Here is a 14,761-nt window from a genome sequence, read left to right as displayed (position 1 = left end):
ACATCCTTATACTTTATTGATATCTTTCAGTGGACACATTTCCTCCATTGACTATTGACTATACTAAGACATGCAGACATTGCAAGATGTCGGGGATATATCGGCATGGAGCAGAACTCCGTAAAAACAAACCCAAACGCCGTCAAAAATGAGGTGAGCTATCCTGTTCTCATTATTTCCAAGTCTTCAACTGACTCTATCCACAGACATTTCACCAACGCAAGGTAAACACCAGATGCAAGTCACTACCACTGGGGATCCTTTTGCTTTTGATCAGGGTCAAAGGCCTGAGTGTGATCATGAATCTGAGCATGCTGCTCTTGGGGCAACTGCTGTTTCTGATCCGGGTCAAAGACCAAAGTGTGATCATGAACCTGAGCAGGTTGGGCAAACTGCTGCTGGTACTGTTGACCAGGCTGTTCAATAATATCCTTTGAGATGCCTGACGTATCCTGACCCTGATACTGCTGCTGATATTGCTGCTGGTATTGCTGCTGGTACTGTTGGCTTTGGTAATTCTGGGCCTGGACATGGCCATATGGAAGCTCCTGTCCGCGGCCATCGTTATCAACGAACCCAAAGCCTGCCCCGTGCCCATACCCGCCAGAGTTATACATATGTTGCTCGGCCCAGGCTTGCTGTTGTAGCTGTGCGCTGGTTGGCGAGCCGGATGCCTCGTTCCATCGGTTGTACATGTGAGGGGACTGGCGGTTCCGGCGGACCTTTCTGCGTCGGTGTCGGATGAAGAAGAAGCAGCATACCGTCAGCCCAGCGACGATGATTAGGAATCCTACGATTGGCACGGCGATCACCAATCCCAGGTTCAGGTTTGAGTGGTCTGCGCCGGGGGTTGTGAGCGACAGACTTGAGGGGAGTAGGGATTGGCTGAAGATTCTTGTTGGAGCGATGTTGAAGGGTTTGCCCGTTGCTGTCTTGAAATGGCAGTTGTAGCGGATGGACTCGAGGACTGGATTTGGATTATGGTTAGTTGGGGTTTCTTATTATCTTTGGCTTGGGGTTTGTTGATATGCAGGAACAGGTTGCAAGGCATACGTACAGTTTGCCATGTAAACTTGAGTGGATGTCAAGTTATAGCAGAACTCGCAGGTGTTGACCACATTATCTGCGAACGACTTGTCTTCGCACCATGAGTTCAAATTCGACGTGTCTGGATCTTCAATGTGGGTTTCAACTGCTGAACGCACGCCATCGCATGCAACTGGGCACGGAGACGAGACATTTGAGATCGAGTCTGGATATCCAAACACACAGGTTGAAAAAGCGTAGCGCAGGTTATCTGGATCAGTTTATTAGATCTGAGCGACAAAGCACAAATTGCGATATCTGGAAGGTGGCACGACATACAGAGACCCCAGTTCACGTCTGATTCCCCGGTGCTCATATCATGGAACTCGCTGTCCAACTGGCAGGAAATGCATTTTTCGAAGTCTTTCCCGACAGATGTTTTATTGTATGATTGGTCCAAACACGCAATCTCGGAAGATGTAGTGTTGGTCGTTTTACCACACACATCTGTGCACGGCGAACCCAGTGTGGTTTTCAACCCGAAAACCACTGGAGCTGGGCTATTCAACAAGATCACAACGGCGACAAATGCCAGCATCCTGGAGGACCTTGAACTACTGTCTAGCCCGAACATGATGCGGAGAGAACAGAGCGACAGCTTCTGTTCTTACAGCGACCGCCAAGGAGGTGGGAGTATAGTGGGCAGAGTGCCGGATCGATCGATCTCAGATTTGCATGGAAGCGATAAATTGCAATGAGGATTTTCTTGGGGCGGGAAAGCTTCTTTTTTTCACTGCCAGCTGCTCTCCCTCCGTTCTGTACGGATGTGATGGCCAGGTGGAGTAATTCACTCGACTGAGGTCGCAGGCAGGGAAGTGCCGCACAATCCCAGCACCTGCAGGGCTGCTAATCCTTAGTTGAAGCAACGGGAAGGATGCGCGGGTCGAATCAAGCACATTTTCTTGCTCCCAGTGTTGGTTCTCGGCGCTTAGAGAACGACGCTTACAGGTCGGTTTGTGATTGCACCTTGGCTGAGAAATCGAAGAACGGTTGGTGGAGATGGAGTGATCGCCCCGTCCTTTGGACATGCAGGCGTCCAAAGTGTGACGAAATCTGATGCTTGATTGGTGAGAGGTGGATTGTGACTGTGATACATCCCGCATAATGCACGGGCGCATATTCACCCCCTCATCTGAGAAAAATCGCAAAATCCAGTCAGGAGCTGTTCGGCGACGGGTATCGGCATCTCTTGTTAAAACAAAAAAAAAAAAGAAAAGAGAATCTCGAGGTTTTTCGAGGGTTTGATCTGCCAAGAGAACCCCCTCTTGTTAGGGCCGGGAGAAGACAGGGCTCCGGATTTGAAGTAAAAAGATCCAAGACATTGTACTTTTACAAAGTACACCGTATAATTGGAGAGATGTGAATTTCTTTGAAATTTCGCTCAAATGATTTTGAAATAACTGAAATAACTGGAATTGAACACAAAAACCACCATGCAAAATTAAATAAAATTCGAATCCAGTCCAACGGGCGACCACATAGCTTCCCAAGACTGATCCAAAAAAGCAAAAATAAAAAATAAAAAAACCACCATGGACTTCTAGTTGAACATTCGTTTCATATCAACCATAGAGCTCGTCATAGGAAGGCACCATCTCCTGAGGCGCAGGCTCGGGTTCCCGCTGTTTAGTACGGGGAGGGTATCTTTTCTCTGGAAAGGGAGGTTGCTTTGGTGGATTGTACGCAACACGAGGTGTAGATGGCGGCATAGAGGGTGCAGAGATAGAAGAAGCAGCGGTAAAGCTTGTTCGTCTCGAGTTGGTACCACCAGATATAGATGCTGTAGGTTCTGTGAGACAGCTTTGGAGACTGCAACGGCGCATGCGCGAAGTAACAGCGAGTGGAGGAGACTTGGCTGGGATATCGAAATCTTCGGGATTGTCGCGTGGGATCTGTGACACATCTCCCATGCCGTATTCCCGAGGGCTTAATTGAATTCGTGGGCCTAGAGTATCGCGTTCTTCTTCCTCTTCTTCTTCATCGTCGCAAGACTCGTCGGTAGTGCATTCGTCATTGATGATAGAGCTTGAAGGTCGGCGACTTGGCCCACCACTCAGATCACCAAGGCCAAGTCCTTGACCCGGTGGTGTATGAGCTGGCGGTGTGTGGGTATCTCCCACGCGACGCCGAATGTTTTGGTCAAAATAACCTGTGGGAAAAGGTGGAGGGTCTCCCACTTGATGTTCGCGGGTGCCGACGCTTCGAGAGCGTCTGCTTGAGTCACCAGAACTCGGCTGGCGTAATGGGCCAGCCGGGATGTATTGTTGATTTTCTTCAGATGCGCTTGCTGGTTTATTGGTGAAACCAGAAGATTGATTCCACTGATTCCAGGACCCTTGTGTGGGATAGGTGATAGAAACATCACCCCAGCGAGAGTGGAGCTCTGTAGACACTCTGCGCTTCCGTTTGAATTTTTTCATGAAAGTCGCCATAGCCTTAAAACAATCGACCATGGGAGCTGCAGTGACGCGTTCAGGGCTTAAATGTACCGAAGGGAGGACAAATCACTCCCGAGTGCGGTGCTCATCTCAGAATTTATCAACCTCCCCACAGAGAAGCATGGGTTTTTTCCCCAGGAAAACAAGTCAAGTACAGCCGACGAAGGAACAAAGAGAGACGAAGAGAAGGTGACTCAAGGCAGACAGATCGTCGTGTGTTGAAGTTATATCAAAACGAGACATCCATGGAGGCGCACTAGCCAACCACTGCATATCCGTTGGTTGACCAAAAAGAGCGAAGATCTTCTGAATGAAGTGCTTGACGGGGATGGTGCTGGAAAGCAAGTGACCCAGCGAATGATTAGAGACCTGGCAGGGAACCCGGTGGTCTGGTACCCCCTCTGATGGTGGCCCCTGGGGCGGACTCAGAATCGAGACGGTGTTGCCTCTTCGCACAAACAGCGCTTCGGAAAAAAAAGGAAAAAAAAAGTGCGAACTGCAGGGCCAACAGTTGGCCCACTGAATGATCTAGCCGGGTCGCCATAAATGAGAGGCTCCCATAGCTGCAGTGTGCGTAGTAAATGCATGTGGGAGGGGTAGTGAATTTCCAATCCCTGGCCCGCCCCTGGTCATTATCAGCTAAGTAGATAGTCAGTTATGAGCTGCGGCGCAGTCAACTTGCGTTTGACGGATTTAACGCGGGTCGGCCATAGATTGCATAAAATGTGTCTGTATCAACGCATCCTCGTCGTTCGTTGTCTTGGCATGGCGCTTGTCTAAAGATCTACGTAAGAACAAAGACCATAAGATGATCGTGTTTGAGGCAAATTTGTCTCGTGGGTTTATCTCGATTCCAGGGGTGGTTCCATAACATGCGTGATAGACACAGCTAACCTTCTGCCTAGCTAGTCATTGGTAACAAGGAAAATACCCGACAGGGATCAAAAGAGGGGGTAGGCCCCCCTCTCAAGACGAAAACGCGCAAAAAAGCACTGTTTCACTGTGACGCATCTGAATCCCTGCAACGAAGTGGAGTTGAAGGATCAATGTTCACAGTTGAGTCCACGAAAATGGGTGTACACAAAGTACAAAGGCAGTTTAAAGAATTAAAAGTCAGGGATCATTTCACTAGGGATATATGTAGACGCTGAGAGTGCGAAAAGGGGAAATCTCGGGATGATAATGGAGATCATAGCACAGACCAGGTGTCTGTCAACGATCTACAACATACGGAGTATTCCGATGTACTACTACCGACTACTACAGTACTACTACTCCGTACGTACTAGTTACTATGAAGTATCTACGGAAACCTAAACCCGTTCACTAAGTTTTAATTTTTTTTAAAAAAGCTGAAAATAAAAATGACAAATACCCCCCAGTCGAATTTTCCAAAAAGAAAACGCCATGTCGTGATAGTCGTAAAAACAAGAAACAAGCCCAAGCCACTGTCACAGTCACAACTTCAACGGAAATTGGTGATCAGCCGCGACAAAACAGGTTTAGGCTTTTTTGGGGCGGCCTGGGCCGAAAGCATTGGTTCTGATGCACTCCTCTCCCTCCTCTCCCTGCCTTCCTGTCTCTGTTCCTGAGGTGGGATAGCTGCCTGGCGCCTTGGTCTAGTTGGAACAGCTGGACCCATTGGAGGACCATAATCGGCCATTGACACTGGCCGGGAGTTGGCTAGTCTGGCGTCACCGTAGTGAACTGCACTCAAGCGGGAAGAGGGACCGGGATGTGGATTGGCATGATTGGCCGGGTTATATGTATAGGTGTGGGCGTTAATATCGCCCACCATGGAACTTGGCCGAATAGGTTGGTACCGTGATGGATCATACGTCGGAAGTGTGGGGTATGGCGGGGGTTCATATGAAGGGCGAGATAACTGCTGTTGGTATTGCTGGGCATGCTGGACCTGGCGACTGTAGTCCGGCGCGAAGGAGGACAAGGGTCGGGGTTGGGAGTGGGGACCTCTGGAGGTGCCTAGTTCGTCCGTTTTATAGGCTGGTGGTGGTTCAAGAGGAGAAAAGTCTTCGGATTGTTGGGCGTTTCTTCTTCTGGCCCGTTCTTTGCGCGAAAAAAGATATAGTAAGCCTCCAGCCACTGGTTTAGGTTAGTTTGGTTCCCGGGGGGGTTGCAGCTTGGGTTACATACTTGCTAGGAAGATGAGGCTACCAGCTATTGCGCCAATGATAATGACAGGGGTGCGAGGGGAGGTGGAGTTATCAGAGCGGGTTCCAACAGAATAATTAATTGACATATCCCAGTATTCGAAAGATAATTTAACCGTGTGTTTGCCGGGCCGAGGACATGTAAGGTATAGATATCCCAAAGTCAACAAAGAACTGAAGTCAAGACACCTTTGACCTCAATCTTATATTAAGACCAGTAAGACTCTAGGCTTGAGCCTCAATGTGAATAAGAACCCATGCTTTGAAACTGCGAGGATATAGATATATAAGACCCTGAAACGGATCAACGAAGCTTAGTCTCATCCTGACACACGGTCCCTGTTTCAAGATAGCGCGGGGAAGATTAAAGATAGTATCAAATTAGCTATAGATAGATTCAAAAGGTTACAAAATTAGCCAGCATTAGTTCAATTAACCCGCATTAACCTGCATAAGCCACCTAATCCGGTTGGTTAGATGCTCGTAAATGCGCCTTAATTTCTAAATTAAACCTGCTGCATCTGTGATCACAATGTATTTGCCGCCAATGTTATACATCAACTGGTTCGTCCAAAGCGCCTCGCAATCAGCGAATGATATCCCCCGTTTGATACAACCATACTTCAGGAAGTATGAATGAAAAAAGGGTATCACCGCTTGTTTGGGATTATGAAGGCTTGTAAGGTCTGCAGGATGTGATTGGTGATGAGTTGTCAACATCCATGCTCGTCCTCTACGCCTTTGGTTTGACTAGTCTCTTGCCAAATATGGAAATCTCAATGTTGGTGCTTCACCCCGCATACAATATGAGATAACGCAAGCCCTACTTCAATCTTCCAATCCCCAATATTCAAACAATTCTCTTTTCTTTTTTTTTTTTTTTAATCACACAATTTGTACCGAGTACTCCGTATCTATTTCCCCGTCACAAATATGACTCAACCCATCCTCTCTTACTCCGCATATGCCCGATAAACAGCCATGCCCTTGTCAGTCACGAAGTCCAGCGCAACGCCCTGCCCCACAAAGAAAACATAACCCTCCTTTAATTCAGCAGTCTGATTACCCGGGAATTTCATCTGCCCACAACCCTTCGTAACGATCAACAAACTCGGCCCGAGAATAGCCTTGTGCGTCTCATTCTCCCCAGCCCCAAGAGTAGTACGCAGTACCGAAAATTCGCTGATAGGCGGCGCATAGACATCTGTCTTACCATTCAATCCCTTGTCACTCTTTCTATGCGGCAGCAGCGCATCCTTTGAATTATGAGGTTCAAACGTCAGAGCCTGCGCGAACAACTCAACACTGTCGCGGTCTGCAGCCGGACAGAATCCCGTGTTGATGACGTTGTCCGACCGCGCCATGCACTCCACAATATCGCCTTCCAGATATGCATGGATGCTGTCTGCGGGAACAAAGACGGAGTCTCCCGGGCCTAGTGTCATGTAGTTCATCAGAAGGGCGGCGACTAGATTTCCATTGTCGCCTTCGCCGTATTGCTTTGCTAGACGGGCCAGTAGGCTAGGGATGTAGGTGTGTTCGCCGAATTGGGATTCGGGGATAGATTGCAGGTCTTGCATTGTCTGCGCGACTTCCTTGGCCGGCGCGCTTAGTAGAGTCTTGCATACTTGGCGTAGGGTCTCGTCGTTGAATTGTCCTGATTTAGGGACATATTTTGACAGGTGGTTCAACTCGAATAGCGCTTGGATCTCTTTTAGGGGTCTCCAGCCGGCGAAGAGCTCGAATTTTGAGAGTGCAATTGCAATCTCTGGCTTGTGCATTGTGTCGCCGAACTTTTCAGGATGTTCTTTGTGCAGTTGGGCGGCGAGCTTCAGGTCTGGATGGATTTGTAGGGGTAGCGCTTTGCTAAAAGATAGGATCTAATTCAATGTTAGTTATATATGTGCTGTTAGTATTGGCTTTCTTTTGCTTGCCTTTGGCAGAAATGGAATCTCTGGACCCCATCGATCATGGACGGACTTGCCCACCAGCTCCGGGTGCTTCTTCAGGTACTCCCCGAGGTGTTCGCCCGTGGAAAGTAAATAGGATGGATTTGAAGGGTACGTGCCCATCCACATCTGGTCAAAAGTTAACATGGCTGTGCTTATAGTCAATAATTCTGAGAGGCTTACTTCTGAATAATGTTTAGAATCCTCAATTCCTTCATTTCCTGGAGTTTTAGACCATAGATGAGCTACAATCGAATCTTTTCCTTTCTTTCCCCAGTCGTCGTTCTATATCCAAGGTAAAATCAGTATTGTGTAATTTATCTTGGCAGACCTCGGGAATATACTTACCTTGACACCACACCGAAGTTGAACTACTGCGTCAGCCATGGTTAAAATAATATTGAGATAATTTTTGTATTGTGTAGAATGTTTCAATTCGACACTTATATTTCACTTCAAATTGCCGTTCCTGGTATTTGGGGCAAACGACGTTAATATGCCGTCATTGTGATATAAATCCTGACTTTGTCGCCAACGATAAAATACTTGGCAGCCAACAAGGCAGAAATTCGATGGCAAAAAGGTCCACCAATTGAAAATGTTAAGTGCTTTCTTTGTATACCAGGGGCATTGAACCAGGGTCAATTCTAAGGTCACATCACCAAGATAATCTATACTTAAATCTTTACAGAGTTACCAAAGTTACTATCACAACCAAAAAAAGAAAATGGGTTTCATTCTGAGCTAGTAGAAGAATAACCACACCAAGTTAACACCGTGCAATGATGCTCAAATGAAAACGCATCTCAAACCGAAATACAAAAACTCTACTCATAGAGATCATCAGGGTCAGGAACCATCGCCAATGTCATAGGCTTGGAGATTGCAGAACCCCTGCGATCGGCAGCAACAAAAGGTGATGTCCTTCGTCTAGGCGGCAGTCCATAATTTCGTCGCGAGCTAAAGCTGTCCGAGGTATCACCAACGCTAGTAGAATACAGACTACTGCGACGGCTATCTTCGTGGTAGGTGCTCCCTCGGACGGAGGGGGAGTAATCGCGATCGCGACCGCTGTATCGCCGATCACTGGGCTCGGGCACCGAGCCGCGGCGTGAGTGGGGGATGCGGGGCGAGCTGACAGATTGGCTGCGTGGAGTCTCAGCACCTGAGCTTTCAAGGTACCGTCCGTTGGTCGGAATGTACTTGAAACGATTGCTAGATTGACTGGTATTTTCGACTTCCGAGGTGTAGTCTTGGTGAATTGGCCGATATGCAAACTCATTTCGCTTCTGCTCGGAGCGATGGGCGTCTCTTTCCATCTGTGATTCGCCTCGCAGATGTTTGGGACGCGAGGCGAGACGCACAGAGAGCCGACCCGGTCGCAGGCCTGCGAAAGATAGTGAGCTGCGCCGCGAGCTGGTTGAAGCTTCGCTGCAGACGCTTCTGGTGTCATCGTCTTGGTCGTCCTCGTTCAGTTGGGGAGGATCCCGGTCTTGAGGAGAGCAGTCTGGCACGTAGCCTGGCCCGTACGATGATCTCTCTTTGACAGGTCGATGGGGGTTGTTGTATTGATTCCATGACCCATCTGTGGGTACAGAGATGGACACATCCCCCCATCGAGCATGGAGAGGTTTTGCAGACTCCTGCTTGCGAAAGAGAGAAAGAGGTCCGTTGACGATTCCAGCCATGATGTGTGTGAAAAAGGGTTGTGATGTCCACTCGTACTTCTCTTATATCCCACCCCAGCTGAAACAAAAGGTGACATTCGTTTAACGGGGGAAGAGTAATAATCGAGCGGGGGAGTATATGGACAGGGTTGGTATTAATGTGTTCTGATAACCAAACAACCGGTGACGAGGACCAGCCAACAAATCTGCAAGTCGGCAGAGGGGATTTTGGTGACTTTCAATGCAAATCTCCTGTTTGCTGCAATGATCCAGAAACAAACAGTGGGAAAGCCGCGGATTGGGTAGTAGCCAGGATGACGACGAACAAGGGTCTTGAGGGGCAATTGAGGGGCGAGTAAATCGAATCCTTGCAAATAACAAGCAGAAATTAACAAAACAAAAGCAAAACAAAAGCAAAACAAAAGCAAAGGAATTGCGAGTCCACCAGGGACTTCAAGCCAGTCTGAAAGACAGAAAAACATTTTGGCGGAAGGCGTCCGGATATAAAGCTTGGTTTCGAAAGGGGGCCACTTTTTGAGATGTCGAAAGCGCTTTGTTCCAGCTGGGGGATCATCTTCGTTGTAGCTGTGTATGTTAACGACCAATAGGGCTTGTGCATTACCGCCGAGTGTTGATGCACAGAGGCGGAGACTTGCAGGCCTTAACAGGGGGGGATTGTTCCTTAATTAGTTTGCATTTCGACTTTTAGTCTTAAAATAGATCTTAGCTGCAATTTACATTTGTAGCTTGCATAAAGTGATCTACGAAAGTATTCGTCCACTATGTTTCCGTTATGTTTCCAATATCTCTTGTCATCTCTGCATATCTTGGCTACTTTGCAAAATATATATTATGTCTATCACTCCTCATTTGAAATATATACTTAATAACTCTATTAGTTGATTGTAAATATCTGCTGGGTGTCTTTTGCATTGCGTTTTACGTCGATTACTTTCGAGATGCTATACATATGCAGGATGAATGTAACACACCATGAACAAACCTAGCTAATTAACGATATTTATAGAAATTCCCACTAATATAAAACTGGAATTACTAATCCAAGTTATCTCCGAGGTCCAGAGGTCGGGATACCTACCCTAATCTAGGCCTAGAATTTGAACATTCCGAGGTTGTATATAAGCATTAAGTACAAGCGCGCAGCTGAAACTAAAAACCCCTAGTTTGGTTCTTTTGTGCATTCTCAAGGCAAGGAAGACAAAAATAACAGATACGCCTACGGAAACGCCTTTCCTACCTTGTTTGCTATGAGCTGAGACAAATTTATTTCCTTGGGATGCGTTATGGATATCGTTGGTGATCTTGGTGCTCTTTGGTTGACAGGGGTTTTTTGCTCCGGTTGAGGACCCATCGGCGATTTCTCCTATTTAGCTGGGGGCTCTTCAATGTCCATCAGGGTTAGCTGATCTGCCGTCGTCTTCTCGTACGTCATTACTGGGGGGGCCTTCCAATAAAATTAGAGAAAATCCCAGTCAGGATAGATTAGATACGTGCATATGAATGGAAAGATAGTGACCAAGCTCGACCGGATAAGGTGTTTAGGCTTAGAGACAACATGCGTCTACTCCGTACAGGTGATACGACTATTATGTTATTACGATGATACAGGCAGCCCAAGCTCATTTCCAGAGGTGAAAATGCTCGCGTGACATTAAGGAAAACTATTAGAAGAACACATCATGATTCCAAGCCCTCTCACCAGGACTTGCCAGCGCGATAACCTCAACAATTTCCATTTGCTCGACCATATCCATGGTGTCCGTTGCACATATCAATCTCAATATTATTCCAGAAGCGACAATCCACTTCAAGAGGGTGTTAAGAGTAAAGTCATAGCCTTGAACACCCTCGTACACGTGGAAAGAAGGCATTAATTGTCAGCCTCGTTGCCATCGACTTCGTCCTGGTAGGTATCATCGTTCTTTTCGATCATATCCTGCTTCTTTAGGAATTCTTCCATTCCTTTCGTAAACCGACCCATCTGCTGGGAAGCAGCCCCTTTAGTCTTGCCCAGGACTTTGCTGAGTGCATCGTAGTCAATCTAGAGGATACCAAATCACGGTAAATATAAATCACGATGTAGGAGCATGCATCAAGCAAACAAGGAATGATAGACCTTGGTTTTACTGGTTTTGATCACTTGGTAAAGGAAAACTTCATTCGCAGTAAACCGCTTCCGATCCCCCCTCGGGGTGCTTGTCTTCTGGACCTTCGAAGGAGACCCAGCGGTAACACGCGCCTTGTCCTTTTTGGTAGGGGACATGATGAGAAATTCTTTTGTTTGTTTGTAAAGAAAAGTGATGGATGTTGTTTGTGAGACTTTCAGATGAAAGAGGTGGGGGGTTCGTGATGAATGAAGAGAGAGGAGACAGAAACAAACAATTGTGGGCTAGAGATGTTAGGCAAACGCGTCGATGTCTCGACATAACTCGCACAATACAAAACAAACGCATAATAAAGCGCGTGAGCTACGACCGTCATTTCCTTTATATTGAACCTGGCACCACAGTGGGACTAAAACAATCTACTACATACACGAAACAGACAATGCTGAAGTTATTGAAATAGATCGTTACCATCACTCATTCACAATTCCTACACGTTGCTAGCCTCAGCAAGAGTCTCATCGCTCTCTCGGGTGGCCGGGGTCTTATCCTCTGGCTTGTCATCGTCGGACGCCTTCTCATTTCCGCCAATGGACTCTCCATTTCGCTTTAAAAGTCAGCTCATCTGCATTCGAGCAGCGTCCTCGCTTTTTCCCACGCCGTTTCCAACGGTCTTCCAGTTGAAATAGAGGAGACACGGTCACTAGCGAGATAAGACCGACCTTGGCACCACCGTATCTGATAGACTTGTAGAAGAAAACTTCTTCATCGGTGGCTTTGTGGGCTCGAGTGCCCCGGGTCTTCATGACTTGTTACCATATTCCGTTCATCAAATCTGTTATAGTCTATAACGCTTGCTTCAAACAGCTGGGATGGTCGGATGGAAAGTCTACTGCCATTTAGCATACCACAAGGAGTTTGAAAACATATTAAGAACTTCTTCAGTTGTAAGGAAATGCCACGGCCGTGACCAACCGGAGTTGGCCTCTTATTTCTCTATAGCCTCCGCATGTGTCTCCTCGGCGCTTGAGTCGTTGGCGACATCAGGCAAGTTGCTGGCATGGGAAGTTCGGAGGTCATGAACTTCCGTAAGCAGTCTCTTCCACAGAAGAATCAGTATTACTTTTGTGTCTCGTGATCTGCTTTACTTGACCACTTCCCATAATGCTTCCTGGGCATTTATAACACATCCTCGGAATGAGAACTGGTGGCCTAGATCGGTGATTCCCTCCATTGATTGACACATAGCAATCTGCCAAAGACTGAGCCCCGCGGTCTCGCAAATCTCCGTCCGTCTTTCTGAACATCTGGGGTATAGCATCTGTGAGATTATCGTCCGTGTCTTCTGTCCTCATCATCAGTCGGCCCACATGTGAGCAGCATTAACACTGTTTTTCCGGGGAATTCCCGACGGTCTTCTAGTTGAACTATACAAGCCCGCGGTTAGTATAAATTGATATCGAAAAGTGAGCGCCAAGTAAGTGAAAAACACCAACATTGGCAGCACTATGGTTGATGGCCACAAAAAGGGAGATTGAGGTATCTGACTTATAGAGGTAGGCTTCTTGGTGGCACTGGCTTGCCACGTAGGGTTTGCCTGGCACCCACTTTCCTAAAGCCATGCTTCTGTTGTAGGCGGGTGGATCGCATGCGGCAGGCTGCCTTGGTTATACCGAAGGTCTTTGGTGCACCCTCATAATCAACCTGTAGTGAACTTTAGTTAGTATAATCTATAGCCAGCCTTTGGGTATCAAGTGAGAGATAACTGACCTTGACATTGTCCAGCAGAGTTAGGAGAAAGGCCTTATCACTAGCCTTGGTAACCTCGGAAACTTTGGCCTTGACATCGGCCAAGGCTGGGGATGGGAAAGGGGAGTTCTTCGCCTCTAGCTTGTCACAGGCCGCGTCCATGACGTGTGGAGTTTGTTCGTTGGATGAAGTAGTTGTGCGTCAAATCAAGTCATGCGGCAAGAGATATAGGATTGTGACAGGAAGAAGTAGAAAAAGGACTTGGGCGTTTTGCAACGGCATTTGCAGCATTCTCTAGCCTGATGGTGAAGTTCTCGTGTCATATAGGCTTGCTCGTGCGAGGTATAGGTGACTTTAACAGCACATAAATATATGAGGCCATCTCTGTATAGATACACTAGTGGCTCAAGACAAAGGGTCAGCGATCTAGCATCGAATGAGAAAAGAATGGGGATGCTGTAGTAAGGCGCAGAGGTAGAAAGAAGCGTGGAGTATTATCACTAGTCTGATTTAGATGCTCAGGTGTGACTGTTTGCCCAGCTTGGCATAGGGAGGATACCAAAAACCCAAATGTTGTCAAAAGAACATTGTTGTAGGCTCGTATTAGATGATTTATCATCCCAGTGTGACAGCTCGAGAACAAGCACAGCGAGGACACTCCTGGTAAGGCTGCCAGGGTCAAGAAGGCAAAGTGGGCCACATAACTATTCAAACAAAGCGTGCTATAAAATGGCGCTCGAGACTGAGTATTCCAGCTTTAACTTTGGTTGTATTATTCAAGAGGGTATGGCATGGGCTATTCTCGCATTGTCAATGTAGACAGGAATTTCTTCTCTACATCTTGTCCATATCTGAAACCCCTTCCAACATGAATGCCTCAGCTGACTCATTTCTCGGTAGTCTTTTCCACAGTGGCTTCCTCGGTATTGTCATTGGCGTCATCCTTCGTAACGTCCGCTTCTTTGGAGGCAATCGACTTGGTGGTATTGGCAGCTTCCTTCTTGCCACGTGGGATCCGCTTGGCGCGCACCTTCTTGAAGCCGTGCTTCTCCCGTAGGCGGGTATATCGCATGCGGCAGGCTGCCTTAGTGATCCCGAGGGTCGCTGCGGCACCCTCATAATCAACCTATAATGAACTTGAGTTAGTATAATCTATAGCCCAACTGTTGGGTATCAAGTGAGGAATAACGACCTTCACCCCCTCTAGAAGAGTGAGAAGGAAGACCTCATCGCTGGCCTTAGTGGTCTCCTTAGAGACTTTAACCTTGACATTGGCTAAGGCTAGGGCTGGGGAGGGGGAGGTGGTGTCCTCCATCATGCGGTGAGTCTATCCGTTAGATAGAGTAGTATTTGTGTTAAGATATGATGAAAGTAAATTATTAAATGAAGGTGTTGGGTACGGATCAAAGTCCGTGGTATGGTTAGATAAAAAGCTAAGAAGCATATGTGAAGAAGAGAAGAAAAGAACAGAAATAAACAGAAGAAGACATTTTATACCTGTGGTTTTTGACCAAATGAGGCAGGAGCACTCAGTTGTTAATCCCAGTACGAATATGGTAACTACCTAGTTCGGCA

The 14,761-nt window shown here is 47.2% G+C and overlaps 7 protein-coding genes across 7 annotated transcripts; all 7 read right to left on the bottom strand.

Moving 5' to 3' along the window:
• Positions 1-245: 245 nt before the first annotated feature.
• Positions 246-1,660, bottom strand: PGRI_007610 (uncharacterized protein; the record flags this gene model as incomplete). Its single annotated transcript, XM_040788474.1, has 3 exons — positions 246-967; positions 1,058-1,297; positions 1,366-1,660. The coding sequence occupies 3 exons, from the start codon at positions 1,658-1,660 to the stop codon at positions 246-248; spliced, it is 1,257 nt and encodes a 418-aa protein (XP_040652246.1).
• A 988-nt stretch (positions 1,661-2,648) lies between these two features.
• On the bottom strand, positions 2,649-3,539 carry PGRI_007600 (uncharacterized protein; the record flags this gene model as incomplete). The annotated part of the gene is made up of 1 exon (XM_040788473.1): positions 2,649-3,539. The coding sequence occupies one exon, from the start codon at positions 3,537-3,539 to the stop codon at positions 2,649-2,651; it is 891 nt and encodes a 296-aa protein (XP_040652245.1).
• Positions 3,540-6,648: 3,109 nt separating this feature from the next.
• PGRI_007590 (class I mannose-6-phosphate isomerase) lies at positions 6,649-8,031 on the bottom strand (the record flags this gene model as incomplete). The annotated part of the gene is made up of 4 exons (XM_040788472.1): positions 6,649-7,575; positions 7,684-7,773; positions 7,828-7,929; positions 7,993-8,031. 4 exons carry the CDS (start codon positions 8,029-8,031, stop codon positions 6,649-6,651), a joined length of 1,158 nt encoding a protein of 385 aa, XP_040652244.1.
• Positions 8,032-8,471: 440 nt separating this feature from the next.
• Positions 8,472-9,332, bottom strand: PGRI_007580 (uncharacterized protein; the record flags this gene model as incomplete). Its single annotated transcript, XM_040788471.1, has 1 exon — positions 8,472-9,332. The coding sequence occupies one exon, from the start codon at positions 9,330-9,332 to the stop codon at positions 8,472-8,474; it is 861 nt and encodes a 286-aa protein (XP_040652243.1).
• A 1,870-nt stretch (positions 9,333-11,202) lies between these two features.
• PGRI_007570 (uncharacterized protein) lies at positions 11,203-11,595 on the bottom strand (the record flags this gene model as incomplete). Its single annotated transcript, XM_040788470.1, has 2 exons — positions 11,203-11,373; positions 11,449-11,595. 2 exons carry the CDS (start codon positions 11,593-11,595, stop codon positions 11,203-11,205), a joined length of 318 nt encoding a protein of 105 aa, XP_040652242.1.
• Positions 11,596-11,927: 332 nt separating this feature from the next.
• PGRI_007560 (uncharacterized protein) lies at positions 11,928-13,348 on the bottom strand (the record flags this gene model as incomplete). Its single annotated transcript, XM_040788469.1, has 4 exons — positions 11,928-12,044; positions 12,160-12,237; positions 13,046-13,141; positions 13,208-13,348. The coding sequence occupies 4 exons, from the start codon at positions 13,346-13,348 to the stop codon at positions 11,928-11,930; spliced, it is 432 nt and encodes a 143-aa protein (XP_040652241.1).
• A 724-nt stretch (positions 13,349-14,072) lies between these two features.
• On the bottom strand, positions 14,073-14,504 carry PGRI_007550 (uncharacterized protein; the record flags this gene model as incomplete). The annotated part of the gene is made up of 2 exons (XM_040788468.1): positions 14,073-14,312; positions 14,385-14,504. 2 exons carry the CDS (start codon positions 14,502-14,504, stop codon positions 14,073-14,075), a joined length of 360 nt encoding a protein of 119 aa, XP_040652240.1.
• Between the last annotated feature and the right edge of the window lie 257 nt (positions 14,505-14,761).

Source organism: Penicillium griseofulvum (genome assembly GCF_001561935.1).
Source record: "Penicillium griseofulvum strain PG3 chromosome Unknown contig_79, whole genome shotgun sequence".
NCBI lineage: Eukaryota > Fungi > Ascomycota > Eurotiomycetes > Eurotiales > Aspergillaceae > Penicillium > Penicillium griseofulvum.
Note: the sequence above shows the minus strand (reverse complement) of the source record. Positions and strands in the feature narration are given on the sequence as shown.